This window comes from Eschrichtius robustus, chromosome 6 (assembly GCF_028021215.1).
Source record: "Eschrichtius robustus isolate mEscRob2 chromosome 6, mEscRob2.pri, whole genome shotgun sequence".
Lineage (NCBI taxonomy): Eukaryota > Metazoa > Chordata > Mammalia > Artiodactyla > Eschrichtiidae > Eschrichtius > Eschrichtius robustus.
Window position 1 is genome coordinate 74,194,636 of NC_090829.1, and position 18,455 is coordinate 74,213,090.

Consider the following 18,455-nt stretch of genomic DNA (forward strand, 5'->3'; position numbering starts at 1 on the left):
GTATAATACAGGTAGGTGTTAGTCACCTCACCCTAAATTCTTTATCTCCATATCATATCAATTAGTATCAATCATCAAAATATAGGTGAGTAGCATGAGATGAATAGACTATGTGACTAGAGTAATCCTTAAACTCATTATATTCTGAAATCATTAGAGCAGAAATATATCAATATTTTCTCAGTTCCCAAGTCACGTATGTACTATCCTCCATGAGATCTAGCTAAATAATCTAAGTTCCTAGTAGAGTGGCTGAGAAACACACACACACACACACACACCAATCTCTACCCCACCACCACCCTTAGTTGAGTCTCTGTTATTTTCATCCAAAGAACATTACATGATACTTTAAGAAAAATAAACCATAAAAGTGGAACAAATACTGGAAAACAATGACCAGCAGAACAATACCCATTTTCTTGGCTATAAACAAAAAAGACCATACACAGAATTACAAAACTGATTTAAAAAATAAAGTGCTTATTCATTTCTTAAGTATCCAAAGAAGATAATACAAAGAGTTCAAAACCAGAAATGCTCTGTTATATTAAAAGTGATGCCATCTGCAAGTATTTATCAGGCAAGAAAAGTCATATCAAAGTATCTTCACTCACATTCACATTTTTATTACATTTCTGAATACCTGTATAAATGAGAAAATGGCTGAATCATGTTCCAAGCCACAATCTCAAATATTAACTTGAAAACATTTAAATACTGAGGAACTTGGCTTCGATGTGCAAAAGAAAATACACACACACACACACACACACTTAAGAGGTTAAATAGTACCGTGTTCCCTCACCTGACTAACCATATTCCAAAATGTTGTTGATGTTACTGAATCTTTACTGACATATAATTCTATTTCAAGCCACTATATTAATCCCACTGTGAAAAAAAGACATGGAATTCTGTCTTATAATACTAAACAGCTATGAAACAAGACTGGGTTGAAATTTTCATCATTTTAAAGATCTCTAATATTTCTGCTTTATGGCATTGGGTTGCCTTTCTCAATACATAAGTTCTCAAACACATCTTAAAAAAGAACTGTTATTAGTAGGTCAAACTATACGTGCCAAATTATGAAAGATTTATTCCATAAAAACACCAGAGTGTTTTAGGAAATTAACCAGTGATAGCATATATAAAGTACATCATATCCCATTATGCCACAGAAAACAAACAATGCCAACATACCCCAGTTTTTTGGCTTCTGTTTTGGAACATGCTTGCCCTTTTATTTTTTAATTAGCTTACGGCATTTACTTTATTTTCTAATTTTTACAAAGAAAAACAGTAAATCAAGACCTTTTGTTTTTTTAAAAAATTGCCCGAAGATTCAACAAAGTTTTGTAACTGTACAACTTAATAAAATATACTCTTTAATCTTAATTTCATCAAGACCTTTGCCAATTCATATATTCAAAAGCAGTATTATAAAATAGAAAAGGAGAATGGAAATGCTTTAAGGAAAAATCAATTTTGATATTAATAATTTCTTAGCTGTCCTACTTTAATGATTTTCTTTGAAACACTGGATAAATTAATATTCTCATAAAATTAACATTTAAATAAACTCTGATTCATCCAAATTAATCTTATAACAATTTTCTCAATTTTTAGCGATAATTTGTCTCTAATACATAAAGTACTCATTTATAACACAAATGAAGATAAAGTCACTTCTCACAAGATAAATATTAATTTAACAGAATTAAGTTTCCTCTATTGGCACTTGATGCTTGAGGATTATGAGAGGTCTACACAACAGAGCACTGAATTTTGAAATTAGCTGAGAATCATCCAGAATTTCCTCTAGTAAACATAATATTAGCCATAAATGAAGATGAAAGACAAAAGTAATGACATAATTCTAGAACACTTCTAGTCACAAATGAATAGGTCTTATTTAGGTTTATGGAAAGCATTTAACTACATAAAACTCACAGGGAAAAATGGCCATATTTGAAAACAGCCACAAGGATTAAAGTAGAACACAAGACGGTAATAAACAGAGTCACAGAACACACTAAAGAGGCATGTATGGTCAGCCCCACTGGAACCTGTAGATTCGCATTCTTATATACCTAGGGAGAGAGATGGATAGAGAAGTTAAAGACATTTAGATCAATGTCCTAAGGTGAAACCAGTACTTCTTTGATTTTTAATTTTAACTTTTTCTTTTTTCTTTTAAATATCTTTCAGCCATTGCTATATTACATATAACATTATTATTTGAATGATTCTTTTAAATTCAACATTTCAGTTAATGTAACAGAATCAGACTCAATTCCCACAATAATTCTTGAATTCTCATTAGCTTTGACTTTTTCTGCTTTTTACATAGAGTTGAGTATATTGTTTAAAAATACTGGCTATATATCCTAATGTCACCTCTGTAATCAATATAAACATTTACTTCCTCTTACTATGTTCCATATTAGAATACAGAATTATCTAGAAGTTGAAGCCCTAAAGGAAAAACATTAAAACAACAATAAAACTAAAGGATCCATTCATTCCTGTTTTGCTGTTTCTCTCCTCAAACAGCTTTTAAAAGTTTGTTAGGACTTCCCTGGTGGCTCAGTGATTAAGAATCCGCCTGCCAATGCAGGGGACATGGGTTCTATCCCTGGTCCAGGAAGATCCCACATGCCGCGGAGCAACTAAGCCCGTGTGCCACAACTACCGAGCCCGCGCTCTAGAGCCCACACACCGCGACTACTGAACCCATGCGCCGCAACTACTGAAGTCCACGCACTCTAGGGCCCATGTGCTGCAACTACCGAGCCTGCATGCTGCAACTACTGAAGCCTGCACGCCTAGAGCCTTGCTCTGCAACAAGAGAAGACACCGCAATGAGAAGCCTGTGCACTGCAATGAAGAGTAGTCCCCGCTCGCCGCAACTAGAGAAAGACCACGTGCAGCAACGAAGACCCAATGCAGCCAAAAATTTTTTTAAAAGTTTGTTATTCACAAATTACACAACTGAATGTGTCCTTTACTGTTTTTAAAACATCCCAGTAGTTGCAATACTGACTAGCAATACAAAAGTTCTCCTATGTTCAACTTGGTTTCTATTTTCTATTTGGTTTTGAAGATAAAGGGGTTCAATTAGAAACTTTGGGAAATTTTATGGTTTAAAAATAGGTTTTGAAAAACATTAAAATTTAGGTAACTTGGGAATTCTTTTATTTTTGGTTTCTTTTTATAAATGGCATGCATTACACTTTCACATTCAAAAAAGAAGTTACCAACACAATCTGTAACAAAGTACCACCTAAAATTATCTTTCAAATAATGGCATTTTAAAACAAGCCTTAGTACAGATCACCATCTTAGTAATGGTCACCTATTTTTCTGGTATATATAAACAAGAAATGTAACAAAGAAAAAAATCAACGTACTTTATTACGACCTCCTATTTCAAGTTACATGGTCTTAAAGAGAACTGAATTTAAAATGTTTTAATAGAGTGATTATTTATTGTGTAGCAATGCACACCACAAATTTTTTAAACCAATACATCATAAATAGTATAAATATTAATCATACTCTTCATTCACATAAGAAAATCAAATGTAATTCTCCAGATGTATTTTAGAGTTTGAAAAAAATTCAGGTACTCTATGGCAATAGAAATCTCAAAAGCAAATTTATGTTGCATAAGATATTAGCACAATCATACATCTTTCCAACTGTCTGTTCAAAGAAGGTTCTCCAATACAAAATAATAGGCTTTGCAGTAGGTCTTCACTGTCAGTAGTGGTTTTCTGAGTTAGCTGGTAGACATACTTCTAAGCAACTACAAGGAAAACACTTCAAATCTAAATATCCACACATATGAACAAATCTGCTTTATGTTTATCTGATTGACAGTTACGTTGTCTGCTAGTTTAAATTTTTAAATTTTTTTTACTTTTGTTGCAAACTCATTTGACTCCTTGTAAAAATAAATTGTAAAAATAATGACACAGATTGTGCCATTCAACCAAAGAAAACAGGTCTTAAAGAGAATTAGGAACAAAGAGAAATTCAGATACTACAAGCATCAGTTAAAAGGCAGCTCTTAAAAGAGTAACAAAAGAACAGAAAAAAAGAGGGAAAGAAAAGAGATATGTTGTACAAAGACTTCCCAGTCTGAAGAGAGGAAAGTAGACTATGTTAGCTCAAGAGGGTAAGTAGAAAATTATAGACTCCTTAGACAAAGCCAGTGTTAATGAAGTACTAATACTTACCTAATTTAATAACTGAAAACAAGTTGGGAGGTTAAAACGCTAAAAATGGCCTGAAACAGCCTAGATTTAGATTTATAATAACAATACAACTGTCTAGAAACTTAACCACAGTAGAAATGATACAACTTTAGAGTTTTACTTTCCTTTTTTCACTTTTTCTGTGTAATATAATGAAGTCAACTAATTCATTTTGTTGCTCAAAAATTAATAAAAAGTTCTAAATAAAGCGAAGTTTTATTGATTAAAATCAGATGGACACACCACTGTTTTTCTTTACCATTCCACACTTTTAAAAAGCACATCAGCTATACTTAAGCTCTGGATCAATGAGGCACTGGGACTAACTCTAAATCCCCACCCCCCAAATTAAATGATTCTATGACTGTTGCCATTAGTAACAAAGAAACAACATTAAAAACAAACAAAAAAACAGCTTTCTGTGATAGAATATAAAATGCTAATCCCTTAAACGTGGCAGAAACATTATAGAAAAAGTTTTATATGAGGCCACATGACCTAAAACAACATAAAATATTAACTTACTGATTTATATTTCATATTGTTCCATTGGCAGTTATCCTTACTGTTCAAAGCACAAGGAGCTGTCACTTCTGACTGAGCCCAGCATTTCAAAATTGGAAACTCTGAGAAAAAGTGGTAGAACACCATATCAGAAAACTGATCTGGACTAGAGGCTAGGCCAGTCTTTCATGTTGGGATATGAGTATTCAAATATTTTAATACACAATGTACATGATTTGGACCCAACTATCATGTGCTGTTTTATTTTAATAGCCTGTTCTAAGTGGATGCCTAGGAAATTATAAAATTACAAAGACTGTATAGAAGTTGAGCATGACTTCTTAACAAATCCCACTACACCAGGGGCCATTTTTTTTTTAACTTAAACTTTTTTTGAATTATAACATATCTCAGAAAAATGAACAGATCCTAAACCTACAACCTGATAAATTTCCGTAGAAAAAATACACCCGTGTAAAGAACTCTCAGACCAAAAAAACGAACAATTCCAGAACCCCAGGGGCTCTCTTGGGAGGGGGCACTTTTCCAAAGTTTATTTAGGGTAAGTAAAAGGTACCATGAAAAGAAACAGAAAACTAGGTTGGATAAACAAAGCTAACACAGTTGAATACTTTTTAAGTTTTCTCATCATGAAATATATGATGACAGCAAATGTATGATTAAAAACTTTCTATCTGCCGATCTTTAGTAACAGTGCTACTGACTTCTGTTTGGAGACACAAAGAACCAAAATCTGAAAGGGGCTTCTTAAAGTCTTGATTGTAGGAAGACTGAAAATGATAAGAGCATAGTTTTTTAATTTACTCAAATCCACACATAGGGACTTCCCTGGTGGTGCAGTGGTTAAGAATCCACCTGCCAATGCAGGGGACACGGGTTCGAGCCCTGGCCCAGGAAGATCCCACATGCCGTGGAGCAACTAAGCCCGTGCGCCACAACTACTGAGCCTGAGCTCTAGAGCCCGCGAGCCACAACTACTGAAGCCCTCGTGCCTACAGCCCGTGCTCTGCAACAAAGAGAAGCCACCGCAATGAGAAGCCCACACACCACAACGAAGAGTAGCCCCCACTCGCCACAACTAGAGAAAGCCCGCATGCAGCAACAAAGACCCAACGCAGCCAAAAAAAAAAATCCACACATAAAAGCAGAAAGAACAATCACACACAAACCCAATAACTCATAGACAACTTTTACAACAAAACTAGGTGACAAAGTATCCCCCCTAAACACCAAAGTACATGTGAGTGGACACAAAGCACTAACAGCTACAAATCCTGCAGTATCAGTATGAAGAAACAGAAAGCAGCAAAGGAGTAATAAGGATCAATGGCTGAAAAAAGAAACAACCAGACATTATATGCCCACTCATAAAAGAACACAGCACCACCTATAGTCTTGCCAAAAGAATCAAACCTGAATCTGATCACACCTCTGGAGCCAGCTGCCAATTTCCAAGTAATAAAGAAGTCAGATAAACTAATAAGTATAATCACCCAAACCCCAACAATGATAGGGTCTCAAATGACCCCGGTTCTTCAACAGATAAATTTTTTTTTAAAGGAGATAGAGGGGAAATCTGTAAATTAAGAGACTTAATGGAAATAACATTTTTTTAAAATGGCAAGACTAAGCTACAGCGTCTAAGAATGCTCACTTGAGTGATAAAAGTATAAAGAAACATAAGGAAGTGATTAGAAGTCAGGAGAGTGGGTTACTCTTACAGGAAAGGAGATTGGGACAGGACACGTGGGGCTCCTGTGAGGGCAGCTGGCAAAGTTCTGTTTCTTGACCTGGGTGGTAGTTACATGGGTATTTGCCTTCTAATAAGTCACTAAACTATATATTTGTGAAGTTTTCTATATCTGTGCTTTATTTTACAATCAAAAAGTTTAAAAGAAAGAAAAAAGAAACATGATTTTGTCATCACTGTCCTTGACTTCAGACTTACCATCATACCTTTAATTTTATTTTCAACTCTCCAAAAAGACTTGCAATCCTTACCTTGGTCACAATACATCAATAAATCTGGGTTATTGAGCACAATAAAGGTTTCTCCATCTTTACTATGTGGCCGATGATAGCGATAATGCACAGGCAAAAAAGCTTGAAAACAATCAATGCACTGTGAATCTTGTCTGGCATAAATGAGAACTTCAGACTCCTTGGACAAATAGTTGGGAGCCTCTATATTAAAATTTTCTGAAACCATCACTGCCTGTCAAAAAGAAAACAAATATTAGTCCAGAAGAAATGAATGAGGAAGATTAAAAAAAAAATAAAACCAGAAGATTGTTATATAGATGAACAAAAATGTCAAAACACCCCCCTTATAAACAATTTCCATTCCCCTTCCACCCTCAATTTTAAGTAGAAAACACAAGATGTGATGTGTGTTTAATAGACATTTACTAAAAGTAAACTGAGGAAACTATACTCTGGGGTGTGAAATTTCCCCATAATAAAAATTTCTATGTAATTTCCTTATCAACCTTTGTTTAGGTAACTACACAGGTACTAAGAAAAGAAATTTCATGAATAAATATAGCATTATTCAATAAGTATGAAAACTATGACAAAAACAGTTAACCCAGTATTGGGTTAAAATGATTGGTGTCATTCTGCTAATTTCCTGTTCTTCACAGAAGTAAGATGGTAGTGAGTAAGATAGAGCACTGCGGTCAGGAAGTCTAAGCAAAGGTCAGCACTCTTTCCATACTGGGCATAAAAAGTTAATGGAAAAAATGGTAAATGATTCTTTTAAAAAATAATATGGTAAAAAACATTTTAAAGTAAGTATTCTACACCAAAAGTAAAACTGCACATGTGGCAGAAATTAGCCCTAACTTACAAATGTATCCATATACACATACATACATATTTATGTGTGAAACCACACATATATACATATGCACACACATACACATGTATATCAACATTATACACATAATCTGTGTTCGTGTGTGTGTGTGTATGGATACACACACGCAAGTTTTCTCTAGATTCTTTATGGAAAGAGAAAAAACCAGCATTAGCTTCTACCCACCACAGCGAGCATTCTAATTCTTCTATTTGACAGTGATACCAAGTGCTATATTTTCACATGTTGTTTCTTCTCTGTTCATCACAGGAGTAACAGAACTTATTGGCAAAGGTCAAGGAATTATATAATCTTGAGTCATAAGGAACCTAGAGGTAATCAAGTTAAACCACTGTTCCATGAGGGTATTTATCAAGTATCCAGCCACTATTTTAATGCTTTCAATGACTGGTAGGGAGTTCATTATTTTGAGTCATCTCACTTTATGTACTGTTAAAATTATTCCTTTTTTATTAGTAGAAACTTGATGCTCTGACCCATAATAATTCACCAATTGTCGATACTTACAATATCTGCAATAAATATGTCCTCTGTTTTACTAAGGGTCCCTTATACGTCAGAAGGCAACCACACTGCCTCCACTAAGTTTTCTCCTCCCCAGAGAAATATGCAGTTTTCTTGGTTTCTCATGACATGGTTTCTAAACCATTCATCTTATCAGTTGCCTTCCAAAATACTCAGAGAAAATAGTAGCGACACTACCTTCTTCAGCAAAAATTGCATTAGCTTTTTTTTTGTTTCAGTTTCTAGGTGTAAAAATTGCATTAGCTTTTTAGCAGCCTCATTTCAGTGTGACACATATCTATATACTATCTCTCTATATATTATTTTTTAAAATTAATAGATTTCATTTTTTAGAGCAGTTTTAGTTTTACAGAAAAACTGAGCAGAAAATAACAGCATTCCCACATACTCCCCACAGCTCCCACACACACTCAGAGTTTTTTCTATTATTAACAACAGTTTGGTACATTTGTTACAACTGATGAACATTATTATTAACTAAAGTCCATAGTTTAAGTTAGGGTTCACTCTTTACATTGTATATTCTATGGATTTTTCACAAATGTAAAATGACACGTATCCGTCATTACAGTATCATACAGAATAGTTTCACTGACCCTGTGCTCTGCCTATTCATCCTTATAGTTTTCATTTGAACTTTTTGCACAAAACTTTAAATAACTCCCATCCTATTTTTTCGAGTAATTGATGTTTTACTAATTAAATGCAGGGCTTTATATCTCTCTCTATTAAATTTATCTTTCTGGCTACAGTCCATTTTTTCTATGCTGTTGAGATTTAATTGAAATCCCAATCTGTCAACCAGCATTTATGTAACATTTATGAACTTGATAACTGTGTCTTCCGTATTTTTATCTAAGGATAAAAATGTTGACCAGGAGGATCACAAGAGCAAACCCCTAAGGAATTTTACTAAAGACCTCCTGCTAGAAATTTATTAATGAACTCTCTTTGGGTACAGCTAGTTACAAATCAAAATAACACATAAGCCCAAATTTTCTATCTCGTCAACACAGATGACAGGATAATAAAGATAACCTTCTTTGAGTACTTAGGTATTTCACTAAGTGGTTTATATATGTTATCTCCTTTAATTTTCACAAGAACCCTATCAGGTAGGAACTCTTAGCCCCATTATATAAATGAGCAAACAAAGTATCAGGGTGGATAAACAATATACTGTAGCTAATAAGTAAAGGAGACAAGATTCAAAGCCAGGTCAAACTGACTCTCCTATTCAATTAGGTTAAGTAATATAAAATAGCCCATGTATCTAATTGAAAATTAAGTGTAGTAAGTAGGACTAACATAAAGTATATTCCTGATTGTGCTATTTAGAATTTATGATGGTACTATGATCTTCAGCTTCTCTAATTATTGAGCTGTTTTGTTTATTTTTGTTTGTTTACTGCTTATTTTTCCATAGAAATAAAAATATGGTCACTTGCCAAAAATTGAGAATATTTTTAATATGAATTTAAACTGGGATATAATGAAAATGAGGCAAATTGCTACACATGGCATTCTGGTCTTCAGGTAGGGCCCTGTTGGTCAAAGGATTATTTGATGATGGTTCAAAAAATTTTATTCTGGGTACCTGAATCTCAAAAATCAGCCTTATAGGGGTTTTCTTTTGCAAGTAATGAAAATATCTGGAATTAGATAGTGGTGATGGTTGCACAACCTTATGAATATACTAAAAACTACTAAATTACACATTTCCAAAGGGTGAATTTTATGTCATGTGAATTATGTCTCAAAATTTTAAACGGGGATAATTTCTTTTTAATGAACCTCAACAGAGACCCAAATCCATTTTAAACCAAGATCAAATAAGAACCAGCAGAAGCTAGTCCACAAACAACAGTCTGAGGTCCTGGAGCCGACTCAGGAGTTTAGGCTATGAATTTCTTGACACCTAGGTACAATAGGGAAGAGGGGGAAATGTACAAGTAGGTACACCAAATGACAGGTGATCAAAATCTCAAAAGACAGTTACAGGTATGTGTATCACTTTAGATTCAAAATAATAGAGAAATATTTTTGAAAATCATAACCTGACAATCAAAAGTGATCTAGACAATAGTTGGATGCTGGTAAATCTCCCAAACACGTGCCAAACCATCAGTGCAACCCCAAAAAGTCCAGTGACTCTACGCTGATCCACAAAAGTCAGAATTCATTGTTCCACTTTCACCATGATAAAACAATGGCAACAGAATGTTATCAAGAAATTGAAATTATAGGGGCTTCCCTGGTGGCGCAGTGGTTGAGAGTCTGCCTGCTAATGCAGGGGACATGGGATCGAGCCCTGGTCTGGGAAGATCCCACATGCCGCGGAGCAACTGGGCCCGTGAGCCACGATTACTGAGCCTGCGCGTCTGGAGCCCGTGCTCCACTACAAGAGAGGCCACGACAGTGAGAGGCCCGTGCACCGTGATGAAGAGTGGCCCCCGCTTGCCGCAACTAGAGAAAGCCCTCGCACAGAAACGAAGACCCAACACAGCCAGCAATAAATAAATAAATAAATAAAATAAAATAAAATAAAATAAAATAAAATAAAAATTGAAATTATGTAACAAAAATTAATCCTAGAGCAACATGCACTGGTTAACAGACATGGACCTATACTTTTTCATGACAACACTCAACTACACGTGTCATAAACCACCAGAGCAAAGTTAAATGAATTAAGCTATAAAACTTTTGTACCATATCTGTAACATTCAACAGATCTTCCTCTCATAGGCTAGAGCTCTTTCAAAACAACCCAAAACACTCCAGTTAAGACACAGTAATTGGTATCTTTGAATAACTTGTATAATGTAAAAATGTAAAACTATAAAAATGAAATGTACAATACTTTTCTGACACAAGGATGTTAATTCTAACAGTACTTATTTTTTTTATAATCAGTCTGGCTAAGGGTCTATCAATTTTATCCCTCTTAAAGAACAAGTTTTTGGTTTCACTGGCTTTCCCTATTGTGTTTCTGTTTTCTAGTTCATTAATTTCTGCTATGACCTTCACTATTTACATTCTTCTACTTTGGTTTCATGTGCTCTTCTTTTCATAGATTAAGGAGGCTTAGCTGAAAACACTGACTGAGACCTCTCTTCTTTCTAAAATAGGCATTTTAGTGCTACAAATTTCCCCCTAAACACAGCTTTAGCAGTACCCCATTAGTTCTGATATTTTGTGTTTTCATTTCCATTCAGTTCAAAATTCTTTATTTCCCTTTTGATTTCTCCTTTGGCCATGGATTACTTAGAAGTATGCTAATTGGTTCCCAAATGTTTGAGGGTTTTCTAGAGATCTTTCTGTTCTTTATAATTTAATTCCTTTGTAGTCAGAGAATATTCTTTGGACATCTTGAATTCTTCTAAATTTATTGAGGCTTGTTTTATGGCCTAAAGTGATCTATCTTGGTAAATATTCCATGTACACCTAAAAAAGAACGTGTATTCTATTGTTGTCAGGTGGAGTGTTCCATGAATGCTAATCAGGTCAAGTTGGTTGATAGTTTTGTTCAAATCTTCCATATCCTTATCAACTTTCTGTCTACTTATTATGTCAATTATTGAGAGAAGGGTACCGAAATCTCCAACTATAACTGTGGATTCATCTATTTCACCTTACAGTTCTACCAGTTTTTCTTTGTGCATTTTGAATCTCTGTTATTAGTGGCATAAATGTTTAGGATTATTATTATTCCTTCTGATTAGTTGATCCCTTTATCAAAATGACCCTCCTTAGCACTGGTGATAGTCTTGGCTCTGAAATCCCTTTGCCTAATATTAATATAGCAGCTTTCTTTTGATCAGTGTGAGCATGTTCTATCTTTTGTTTTAAAATTTAAAGTTCATTTCTTGTATGCAACATACAGTTGGGTCTTGCTTTCTTATCCAATCTGAAAATCTCTGCCTTTCAATGGAGATATTTAGACATTTACACTTAATATGATTATTGATATGGTTAAGTTCAATTCATCTTGTTCTCTATATCTTACATCTATTTTTTGTTCCCTTTATCTTCTTTCTCTTCCTTCTTTCCGAGTGACTCAATGTTTTTTATAGTTCCATTTAATCCGCTTTGCTGGCATATTAACTACAACTTTTTATTTTGTTATTTTTTACGGTTACTTTAGGGTTTATAGTAAACATCTTTAATGTAGCAGAGTCTACCTTCAAGTGATATTAAACTACCTTACATTTAGCAAAACAACCTTACAAAAGTGTATTTCATTTTTCACTTCCCAACTTTTGTGATAGTGCTATCATACATTTTATTCTTAGACATGGTTAAGAATGGCTACACTACATTGTTATTATTTTTTGTCAATTATCTTGGAAAAATTTAAATAATAAGAGAAAAAAGTCATATTTACCCATGTAGTTATCATTACAAGTGCTAGTCTTTCCTTGGTGTACATATAGATTTCATTTGGTATCATTTTCCTTCTGCCTGAAGGACCTCTTCTAACATTTCTTGTATTGGAGGTCTGATGGTAATGAATTCTTTCAGCCTGTACCTCTGAAAAAGTCTTTATTTCACCTTCACCTTGAAAGGTATTTTCACTGGCTACAGAATTCTAAATTCACAGGTTTTTTCTTTCAATAAAGATGATGCTACTCCATTTTCTTGTTTGCATTATTTTTGGCAAGAAATCTGCTGTTATTCTTATCTTTGGTCCTCTGTATTTTACATGTGTTTTTTTCATCTTGATGCTTTTAAGATTTTCTCATTATCATTGTTTTAAACAATTGGATTATCATGTACCTTGGTGTAGTTTCCTTCATATTTCTTGTACTTGAGCATCGTAGATATGTGGGTTTATAGTTTTCATCAAATTTGAAAATTTCTTAGCCATTATTTCTTTTTTTCTGGCTGCGTTGGGTCTTAGTTGCGACACACCGGATCTTCACTGTGGCATGTAGGATCTTTCGTTATGGCACACAGGCTCTTCATTGCAGCACGCAGGCTTCTCTCTAGTTGCGGCACATGGGTTCCAGAGTGCATGGGCTCTTTAGTTGTGGCATGCGGGCTCTAGAGAGCGTAGGCTCTATAGTTTGTGGCACACGGGCTCTCTAGTTGAGGCACGCAGGCTCACCAGTTATGGTGCACGGGCTTAGTTGTCCCGTGGCCTGTGGGATCTTAGTTCCCGAATCAGGGATTGAACCCGCATCCCCTGCATTGGAAGGAGGATTCTTAACCACTGGACCACCAGGGAAGTCCCTCAGTCATTATTTCTCCAAATATTTTTTCCATCTCCATCTCTTTCCTCTCTCCTTGTGGACTCCCATTACACCTCCCCACCCCCGCTTTATTGAGATATAATTGACATACAACATTGTGTAGGTTTAAGGTGTACAACATGAAGATCTGATATATGTATATATTACAAAATGATTACCATAATAAGATTAGTTAACACATCCATCACCTCACATAATTACCTTTATGCGTGTGTGTGTGTGTGAGGCGAGTACTTTTAAAGTATACTCTCTTAGCAAGTTTCAAGTATACAACACAGTATCGTTAACTATAGTCACCGTGCTGTACATTAGATTTTCACAACTTACTCATCTTATAACTGGAAGTTTGTACTCTTTGACTACCCATTTTTCCCACATTCTCACCCCTGGCAACCAACAATCTACTCTCTGTTTCTGAGTTCAGTTTTTCTTAGATTCCACATATAAGTGAGATCATACAATATTTGTCTTCCTCTGACTTATTTTACCTAGCATAATGCCCTCACAGTTCATGTGTCTTGTTGCAAATGGCAGGATTTTCTTTTTTATGGCTGAATAGCATTCCACTGTGTGTCTGTGTGTGTATACATATTTATGTGTATATACACATATATATACACACATACACACACATGTATATACACATTTATATATAGCTCTCATTTTCATATCTATCTCTCTCTCTGACATTTCTTTGTCTGTTCATCCACTGATGGACGCCTAGGTTGTTTCCATACCCTGGCTATTGTAAACAGTGCTGCAATGAGTGCAGGGGTGCAGACATCTCTTGGAAGCAGCCCAGTTTCACTTATGGTGGGGGCCACTTGAAGTTGTCCCATAACTCACTAATGCTCTACTCACTTTTTACATTTCTTTTTTTATCTCTTTTATATTTTTGGTAGTTTCTATTGCTACGATTTCAAGTTCATTAATCTTTTCTTCTGCATTGATCTGCCATTCATTTCATCCAGAATATTTTCCATCTCACACTTTGTAGTCTTAATCTTTAAAAGGTCAACTGTCCTTTCATGTATCTTCCATTTCTCTACTTACCTTTTTGAACATATGGAATACAGTTACAATAACTATTTTCTTGGCCTGTCTGTTAATTCTAATATCTGGGTCAGTTCTGCATCAGTTTTGACTGATTCATTTATCTCCTCATTACAGGTCATATTTTCCCACATCCTTGCATCCTTGCAAACTTTTTATTAGAGTCAAGACATTTTGATCTTTTTGGGTGCTAGATATTTCTGCATTCCTATAAATATTCTTGAGCTTTGTTTGGAATGCAGTAAATTTACTTGCAACAGTTTGATTTTTGGAAGGTCTTCGTTTTGAAATTTGTTAAGCAGGACTGAAGCAATGTGCAGTCTAGGGCTTAGTATTCCCCACTACTGAGTAAAAGTTCTTCTGTTTAATCTATCCAATGCCCAGTGAATTACGAGGATTTTCCTAGTCTGGTTGTTGGGAACAGGCACTACAACTGAGCCGGTGTGAGACACTGTTACCTCTAATTTTTTCATATGGTTCTTTTCCCAGCATCAAGCAGTTTCCTCACATGCATGCATTAATTAATACTCAACTACGTACTTGAGGGGAACCTCTATGGATCTCTGCAGTTTGTCTCTTTGCAGTTCTCTCCTCTCTGGTACACTGTCTAGTGAATTCTAGTGACTTTGGTCTTTCCCAAATCTTACCTTTATCTCCTCAACTCAAGAAGTTCACCAGGCTCTGCTCGGGTTCACCCTCCCTGTACTACAGCCTGAAAACTCTCATGCAAAAAGCTAGGACAACTGAAGGGCTAACCTTATTTATTTCCCACCTCTAAGATATCACTGCCTTCACTGCCTGATATTCAATTATTTTTTCCATTATTTCATATATTTTGTCTATTTCTTGGTTGTTTAAGTGGGAAAGTAAATCTGGTCCCTGTTCTCCAACTTGGCCAAGGCAGAAGTCCGAACACAGTTTGATTGAGTGAAACTTATGATTCCAAAAACACAGTATTTCCAGAACACAGGAAGAAATGGTGACTGGGGGTTAAAAAATAGGTGGACGCTTATCATGTATACATTTTTACACCCCCTGAATTTTGAATCATGAGAATGTAATTACCTACTCAAAAACAAACTTAATAAAACAGGTGAAGAAATTGGCCTAAACCACAATTAGAAATAAACCGCCATCATAAATGACTCCAAGCGTATCCATTTTGCCTTTTAAAAATTCATATATAGATTATAATCCTATGAACTAAGACAGTGTCCCCCAAAATTTCTTAATAGGAATCACTTGAGTCATTAACAGATTTGGGGGTCCAATATGAACTGCTGAATTAAACTTTCCCAGGCAGACAATAACCTGCATGGGTGATGCTTATCAAAGTTAGCAAAACCCTTAGCTAAGGAGTAAGATTTATTTCCCAAAAGAACGACAACTTTGCAATTAGACAATCCTGGATTCATTTCTTGGCTTTTCCATTTGCCTATGTGATCCTGGATAAGTTATTTGGCCTCTCTGTGCCTGTTTCCTTATCTATAAAATGCAATCTTTCCAAGGTTGTTATAAGATTAATCTATGTAAAGGGTTTGGGACATAATCTTTCTTATAATGCTTAATTTTACCTTGCTTCCTTTAAAAAAAAAAGAAGATATTTGTCATACAGATATCCAATAAATATTTGTTTCGTTTCCTCCCATATCCAAATTATACAGGTGTTGGGGTATATGTCAATTTAACAAAGTTGTTGTTGAAGCAGTATTTATTAACCATTAATCTTCTCAAAGAGAAGCTTTAATAACATCAGTTTAGTTGGCTTATTACTGACAAGTATGACAGGTATCACTCACTTTTTAAAGAATACTCCCGTCCTATCTTTAAAAGGCTACTTTATACACTTTAAAAAATTCAATACAAAAGTACTACAATGTTGTCTTACCTATTTAGCCTTAATCCAAATTATAGCATCCCTACAATAATTTCTCTCAAAAAAAAACCCCTCTAACACTTGTACCTCTGTTATGTTTCTCTCTCGTAATGAAGACAACTCATACGGATCCACAAAAAGTCCTGTCGGGATGTACTGTTTAATTAAGAGTCGGCAGGTCTGTAAGTCCTCAATGCTCTCTCCAAATTTCACTTTTATTAACAGGTCTCTGTAAGACAAGTATGTTTAAAGTAAATATCTACATTCATTTTTTAAATGAGCTAGTATAACGTTATATTCAAGTTAGTAGAAATACTATATTTCAAATTAGTTTTTCAAAACAAGATTATATCAAGTCAAATGAAATATTTATATCACATCAGAACCACTCATTAGATCTTTCATAAATTCATGTCATAAGCCATAATATAGTATTAGTGTGAAAACAGACAAAGATCAGTGGAAAGGGATGGAGTCCAGAAACAGACACACACTTTTTAAAATAAAGGTGCCAATATAATTTGATGGGGATAAGATTGTCTTTTCAGGGCTTCCCTGGTGGCGCAGTGGTTGAGAATCTGCCTGCCAATGCAGGGGACACGGGTTCGAGCCCTGGTCTGGGAAGATCCCACATGCCGCGGAGCAACTGGGCCCATGAGCCACTATTACTGAGCCTGCGCGTCTGGAGCCTGTGCTCCACAACAAGAGAGGCCGCGATAGTGAGAGGCCCGCGCACCGCGATGAAGAGTGGCCCCCGCTTGCCACAACTAGAGAAAGCCCTAGCACAGAAACGAAGACCCAACACAGCCATAAATAAATAAATAAATAAATTTTTTTTTTAAATTAAAATTTAAAAAAAAGTTTAAAAAAAAAAAAAGATTGTCTTTTCAGCAAATGGTACTGTAACAACTGCGTATCTATATAGAAAAAACTGAATCTTGACCTCTACCTCATACCATACTACAAATATTAATTTGAAATAGATTATAAACCTAAATGTATAATTGTCCCGGCATTCTGTCTGGAGGCCCATTCTGGACCAAGCGCAGGGAAGAAGATCCAAAGCACGGTGGTTTTGCTTAAGTGAGAAAACAGAGACAGAAGATAAGGGAGGCTTAAGTAGCTAGACGTCACAGCGCTGTTCCAGAAAGGAAGGAACTTCGTAGAAAGAGTTCTAGAAGTCTGAAATGGAGTCCTCTTGAGTTTTTGTTGAATACTAAAATAAGCGTGAGTAAGATGTAACTCCACAAGACTAGACAAAGAATTACAAGGGAAGTGAAAGATGAGAAATTCTGAAATTTCGCACAGGGTGGGGAGACACTGCATTCCAACCAACCGAAGGTAGAGACCAAAGGGTTTAGCAGAGATTCCCATAGAGATAGAAATAGAATGGTGGTTGCCTGGGGCAGGGGGAAAGGAAGAATGGGGAGTTATTGTTAAGAGGCACAGAGTTTCAGTTTTGCAACATGAAGAGATTTATGGATGGATAGTGGTGACGGTAACACAACAATGTGAATGTCCTTAATGCCACTGAAGTGTACAATTAAAAACGGTTAAGATGGCAAATTTTATGTTATGGACATTTTACCACAATTTAAGTAAATAACAATGTAAAAAATATATGACTGGCTGTTCAGAGCAAAAGTAACAACAATATATGGTAGTGTTTATAAATAAGCAAAACATGTAAAGTTAATAAATGTATGGCAAGAATAGCATAAAGGGGAGGAGAAAGAAGTGAACTATTCTAAGATTCATACATTATTCATGGTATACAATAATATTATTTGAAGGTAGACTATATAAGTTAAAATTGTAAACCCTAAAGCAAACAATTTTTTAAAAAGAGAGAGGTATAGTTAATAAGCCAAAAATGGAGATAAAATGGAATGATTAAAAAATATTCCATTTATCCAAAATAAGGCAGAAAAAAGAAAAAAGATTAGATGGGACAAATAGAAAAAAAGTAGCAAGATGGATAGATTTAAATCAAACAACCAAATCTATATTTATATTAAAAGTAAATAGTCTAATCACTCCAATTAGAATGTAGAGATTGACAAACTGGATAAAATAGT

The 18,455-nt window shown here is 35.0% G+C and overlaps 2 protein-coding genes across 2 annotated transcripts in view; both read right to left on the minus strand.

Moving 5' to 3' along the window:
- Positions 1-6,810, minus strand: part of PAK2 (p21 (RAC1) activated kinase 2) — a 96,369-nt gene extending 89,559 nt beyond the window's left edge. Inside the window, exon 1 of the mRNA XM_068546508.1 lies at positions 6,792-6,810. The gene's annotated coding sequence lies outside the window, so the exon portion shown is untranslated. The remainder of the gene's footprint in view (positions 1-6,791) is intronic.
- The window catches only part of PIGX (phosphatidylinositol glycan anchor biosynthesis class X), a 32,155-nt gene continuing 14,778 nt past the window's right edge, over positions 1,079-18,455 (minus strand). Inside the window, exons 4-7 of the mRNA XM_068545656.1 lie at positions 16,465-16,606; positions 6,792-7,005; positions 4,791-4,891; positions 1,079-2,096 (exon numbers count right to left, since the gene is read on the minus strand). Of these exons, the coding sequence (XP_068401757.1) occupies positions 1,953-2,096; positions 4,791-4,891; positions 6,792-7,005; positions 16,465-16,606 (601 nt within the window). The 3' untranslated portion in view covers positions 1,079-1,952. The remainder of the gene's footprint in view (positions 2,097-4,790; positions 4,892-6,791; positions 7,006-16,464; positions 16,607-18,455) is intronic.